The 5,614-nt window shown below is 34.8% G+C and overlaps 1 protein-coding gene across 1 annotated transcript; it reads left to right on the top strand.

The window, feature by feature from the left end:
- Positions 1–319: 319 nt before the first annotated feature.
- Positions 320–4,060, top strand: LOC113857689 (ankyrin repeat-containing protein At5g02620-like). The gene is made up of 5 exons (XM_027489813.1): positions 320–477; positions 637–727; positions 983–1,576; positions 1,669–2,078; positions 3,037–4,060. The coding sequence occupies exons 3-5, from the start codon at positions 1,207–1,209 to the stop codon at positions 3,913–3,915; spliced, it is 1,659 nt and encodes a 552-aa protein (XP_027345614.1). The 5' UTR covers positions 320–477; positions 637–727; positions 983–1,206; the 3' UTR covers positions 3,916–4,060.
- Positions 4,061–5,614: the final 1,554 nt, after the last annotated feature.

The raw sequence follows: 5,614 nt of genomic DNA, 5'->3' as shown, positions 1-5,614 counted from the left end.
TCTTTTAAAATAACCCCTTAAAAATTTAATCCCGAAATAAATTCTACTATAAAAATTTTTCATTCCACGTAAAAAAACGATTGTAGTAGCAGTACGAAAAGAACAAAGTTAAAAAAAAAAAAAAAAAAAGTGGATAACGAGGACTTGAAATTAGCGATGGTGGAGTCAACTGTGAAACTATATTCCTTCAAAGGAAAGCATTATGCACTCGCGCCAGTGGGAATCCGGTGCGCGTGGTTCTGTTATTTCCGTTTTCATTCGTTGTCTTTCACTGTATCATTAGCCACCGCCGTTGTTCTTAGCTACTTTTTTTCTTTTCCTCGTTGTGTTATTTTTTATTCTCATCGTATTCATATTCACAACACTCTCTCATTTCATCATCACTCGTTTTATTGATGAGTTTGTCGAGTGATGTATGTATGAACATCATCAAGCTTTACCTCCGATTTAGATTCACATAAAGTTTGTTGCTTACATGTGGGTTTCATCTCGTAAATCTTAATCATTGTTGGCCTTTAATCTTTATTCCTTTTCTTCTTGTCACTTCCTTCATAATATTCATTGTCTCTCCTAGATCACTTTGTTTTCTTTTGCACTTTTTATATATTTATATCTTGAAAGTTTGTTTCATAACAGGGTGTCCAACCATGCCCACCATGGCTTCATAAAAGTTACCATTAAATCTTCATGCTTTTTTGTGGTGGTAGATGAAGGATAACACAACAAGGTGAGGTTCTTTCTTCCAATTCGGCTCCTTGTTCTTTCCACCTACTTAGTTTTCACACAATTATTTGATGAATGCTTGAACCCAGCTATGATTTTTTCTTTTTATTTTATTTTATGTTCTTAAATTTGCAGCTTTGTGACTTCTTTTAGAACTTCACTCTCCATTCTCTCTTAAAGATGAAGAAAATGCAATAAAACATATATCTTGGAGGTGTTTTCTTAGCTTTTAACTAATATATTTTTTTTTGGTGACCAGTGCAATAATTCTGGAGGCAAGAAGTATAGAAACTTTCATTAGAGAGTAAATTTTGAATTTTTTTTTATTTGGGGTGTTGATTTGGATGATTCTCTCCTTTGAGTTGCTTCAAGGAGATGAAAATTACTTGGTATGAAAGATGCTGGTGTTGATCTGGGTTTTTGCTGGAAGGAAGAAAAGAAGGTACTGAAATAGTAATTAGAGTCAAAACTGAGAGTTTGGTTATGTTGGTGAATCCAATTCCAATGGACACACCAACCGTGCAGCCACAAGGTGCTACAGCAAGCACACCAAGGAAGAAAATGACCAAACAATTAACAGGGAAGCGTGATGATACACCTCTACACTCTGCAGCCAGAGCTGGAAATGTGGCTGTTTTGAAAGACACTCTTGGTGGTGCTGAAGAGGCTGAACTGCGTGCCCTGTTGACAAAGCAGAACCATGCTGGAGAAACAGCACTTTATGTTGCTGCTGAATATGGTTATGTTGATATGGTTAAGGAGATGATTCAATATTATGATCTTGCTGATGCTGGAATTAAAGCAAGGAATGGTTTTGATGCACTCCACATTGCTGCCAAACAAGGGGATTTGGGTATGTTTTTCAATGTGGTTTTCTCTGCTTCTTCTTCTGTGGTGTGTGATTTTCAAAGGGAATCTCAGTGGTGGTTTCTTTGCCTTTTGCAGATGTTGTGAAGATCCTAATGGAGGCTCATCCTGAATTGTCAATGACTGTGGATCCATGCAACACCACAGCCTTGCACACTGCTGCAACACAAGGGCATACTGAGACAGTGAAGTTTCTATTAGAGGCAGGTAGTGGCCTTGTAACCATTGCTAGAAGCAACGGGAAAACAGCTTTGCATTCTGCTGCCAGAAATGGACATTTGGAAGTTGTGAAAGCGCTTCTGGAGAAGGAGCCTGCGGTTGCAACAAGGACTGATAAGAAGGGTCAGACAGCACTTCACATGGCGGTGAAGGGACAGAGTCTTGAGGTGGTAGAGGTGTTGATAAAAGCTGATCCCTCTTTGTTAAACATGGTTGATAATAAGGGTAACACAGCATTGCATATAGCAACCAGGAAGGGCAGAGCTCAGGTGAATTAGACTATACCTACCTTATTTCATTGTTTGTATAGAAAACATTTTCTCAAACCAAACAGCTACTGAGTTATCGAGTTGACTTTTAGTATCTGTCATGCACTTTTCTGGGACAAATGGAAATGTGAAAAGAATAAATTCGGCTAACATTTGGATTGAAATATGACACCTATTTTGTAATTGGTCCCTTTAATTGTTTGTTTCTTCATAGCACAAACTGATTAGTCAAATTTTTCATGATTTTAAATTTGAACAATGTTGCATCTCCAAGAGATATGCATATGTACCATGTCTTCTGTAAGTGTCGAATCCGTTATTCTGTCAAGCAATGTTTTGATTTATGATATTCTTAACATAGCTCAAGTATAGATCTTGGTTAGCTGAGACTTGGGTCTCATGGTAGGATCCTTTTGGAAGATCATCATGGCCATTAGTCCCATAGATTCTACATTCTCAAGCTTTCTTGTGAGAGCATGTTGTTTAGGCATCGAAATTGGGACCATCTTAAACAGGTTTGTCTATTGAAAAAAAAATGAAAGAAAAAAGGGAGGAAATTTGGAGAACATGGTCTTATTTTAGTGCCTAGATTCTTAAGTTGAATCAATTACCAGAAATAATGCTGAAATAGAAACATCCATGACTAGGAATTAGTCTTGATCCAGTTTTACATTCGCCACAAATGGTAATTCTTGAGGTAAAAGGACAGGATAGGTAATAAACATAAAGCATGATAGATCATGAAGGAAACAGCTTCAACTGAAGGGGAAACAGTAATGAGTAATGACCCTACGTGGACTGAGTCATCTCAATATATCAATTCAAATAATCTTCAATTTGCTTTATGCAATTACTATCATAAGTACAAAGGAACAATCTGGTTGGAAAAGTCAATATAATTATCTCTGACTGTGTCAAAATTAAGCATAGAGGCTTAACTCAATTTCTGTCTGTGCAGATTGTCAAGTTGCTTCTTGGACATACAGAAACAGATGCCATGGCAGTTAATAGGTCTGGTGAAACAGCATTAGACACTGCTGAGAAAACTGGGAACTCTAATGTTAGAGATATTTTGGTGGAACATGGTGTTCAAAGTGCCAAAGCCATAAAGGCTCAGCCAGCAACAGCTGCACGTGAATTGAAACAAACAGTTAGTGACATAAAGCATGAAGTACATTACCAATTGGAACACACACGCCAAACAAGAAAAAGTGTTCAAGGCATTGCCAAACGTATAAACAAAATGCATGCTGAAGGACTCAACAATGCAATAAACTCCACAACTGTGGTAGCAGTACTAATTGCCACAGTTGCCTTTGCTGCTATTTTCACAGTCCCTGGCCAATATGCTGATGATCCAAAAGACATTCCTAAAGGGATGACCCTTGGTGAAGCAAACATAGCTCCACAAGCTGCATTTCTCATTTTCTTTGTCTTTGATTCCATTGCCCTCTTCATTTCACTCGCGGTTGTCGTGGTGCAAACCTCAGTTGTGATCATAGAAAGCAAAGCAAAGAAGCAGATGATGGCTATCATTAACAAGCTAATGTGGTTGGCTTGTGTGCTTATTTCTGTGGCCTTCTTGGCTTTGTCTTTTGTTGTGGTAGGGAAGGATCAAAAGTGGCTAGCAATTGGAGTAACCATCATAGGAACCACTATAATGGCTACAACATTGGGTACCATGTGCTATTGGGTCATTAGGCACCGAATTGAGGCTTCCAATTTGAGGAGCATTCGGAAATCTTCCATGGGAAGCAGGTCAAGGTCTTTTTCAGTGTCTGTTATGTCAGATTCTGAGCTACTAAACAATGAGTTTAAGAAAATGTATGCCATTTAGAAATACTAATAAGCCTTGTTTTCCTTTTCACTTACACTGTTTTTTCCATGGCTTGATGAAGCTATATCCAACTATACCGAAACTTACCGATGTATAACACCAAACTTGTCTGATGTTAATAATATGCTCAATACTGTCCTTACCATCAAACTGAATTATGTCTTAATTTTTGAGTTATTTATTACATGTAAATAATGACTCAAGTTTTAGTAAGATATATATGAATTGGTTATCGAATTAATACTGTGCATTAAGTCTATTAAGAATAAATTATTAGTTTATTTACTAATTTCTCTGTTATTAATTAATGAATGTAAAACTAATGTGAGGAATTTATTAAGTAAATAACATGTTTGATCTCACGAAAGGTGCAGCCCCACAAAAAAGAGGAAAAAACAAATAATTTTCTCTCTATTCATTGAACCAAGCGAGACAGTTTTCTAGTATCTTTGGTATAATGAAAGTTGCCACAAAAAATAAAATAAAAAAACAAAAGGAAAAAGACTAAATGCACAGAACAGCTGTCCCAATAATTATCATTGTTGACATCTTTGTTTCTAATTTTTTCTGCTAAGCGACAAAATGTATAAAGACACATAAAAAGCATGGCACCGGTAAGCGGAATCAAGTAAAAAGTAGGGTTAGAAAGACACCCTTTAATATAAATTTATTTATTATTCAAAATTTATTAAAAATTATAAAGCACGAGTAACAAATATTAAATTAAAAATAAAATTTATGCAATTTTTATTTTTTAATAAATTTTAATTAATAATAAAAAATGTGTTTTCGAATGTGTCAAGTGAAAGCTCTCTTACTATTGCACCTAAAGTATGTTTGTCCGTATTGGAAGTTCATATCTGCTGACCCGAATGACTTGATCAAAGACCATGATTGGTACTTGGTAGGTTGAATGAATCAGTGATGAATTTCTGTTTTTATCTTGTTCTGTAATTTCCCTTTCTATCTGATGCATGTCACACAAATACAATGGTTTTCTTTTTGTTTTACCGTTCCTTTTGTCAGCACAGACATTGAAAAAGGTTTTATTCCTATTTTAGCTAAAGCTAACTTTTTTTTAAAAGGTAACACGCAAACTAGCTTATTTATTAGTGTAATTACTGTTTTTTTTAAAAGAACCTTTTAGAATTTATTAATACTAAACTGTAAAAATTACAATTTATTCACCATTAAATATTTGGGAATTTTAGGTAAGTAACTAATAAATATTCGGCTGCTTCTAGAAATTAAAAGGAAAAGGCAAATTTCATGGTCTCATTTCAATTTATGAAATTAACTATTTTGTGTCTGATGAGTTTTAAAAAAGAAAGAGCATGAGCACCGTAGAGTATATGATCTTTATTCATTCAGGCTAAAAGTAATTTATTTTGAAATTGGTTATACAATATAGAGGAAAAATATTAGTGACTAATGAGTTTGCTTTACTTCCATGCTATTGCTCAAAGTATATTTTTATTTCAACTGCACCTTTGTAATGATTGAATACACAAATTTAGACTGTTAGAAATATAAAATAGTGATGAAGAAAATTGACTCAGTTGGTAAATCTTTTATGAAACTTGTGGCAAGGTTTCAGACTTGTTAATGCTAATTCGGTTTTTTATAACATTTTTAATTCAATTTTCACATTCATTTGTCATCATTCTTTATGGTTATCCAAAACTTAAAAGGTGATATT

This window comes from Abrus precatorius, unplaced genomic scaffold (assembly GCF_003935025.1).
Source record: "Abrus precatorius isolate BTA unplaced genomic scaffold, Abrus_2018 Scaffold2, whole genome shotgun sequence".
Classification (NCBI taxonomy): Eukaryota; Viridiplantae; Streptophyta; class Magnoliopsida; order Fabales; family Fabaceae; genus Abrus; species Abrus precatorius.
This window is presented reverse-complemented; position numbering and strand designations above follow the sequence as displayed.

Coding starts and splice junctions, on each gene's coding strand:
- LOC113857689 (XM_027489813.1), top strand. CDS start 1,207: ATGTTGGTGAATCCAATTCCAATGGACACACCAACCGTGCAGCCACAA. Junction 1,577..1,668: donor TGCCAAACAAGGGGATTTGG/GTATGTTTTTCA, acceptor TGCCTTTTGCAG/ATGTTGTGAAGATCCTAATG. Junction 2,079..3,036: donor CCAGGAAGGGCAGAGCTCAG/GTGAATTAGACT, acceptor CTGTCTGTGCAG/ATTGTCAAGTTGCTTCTTGG.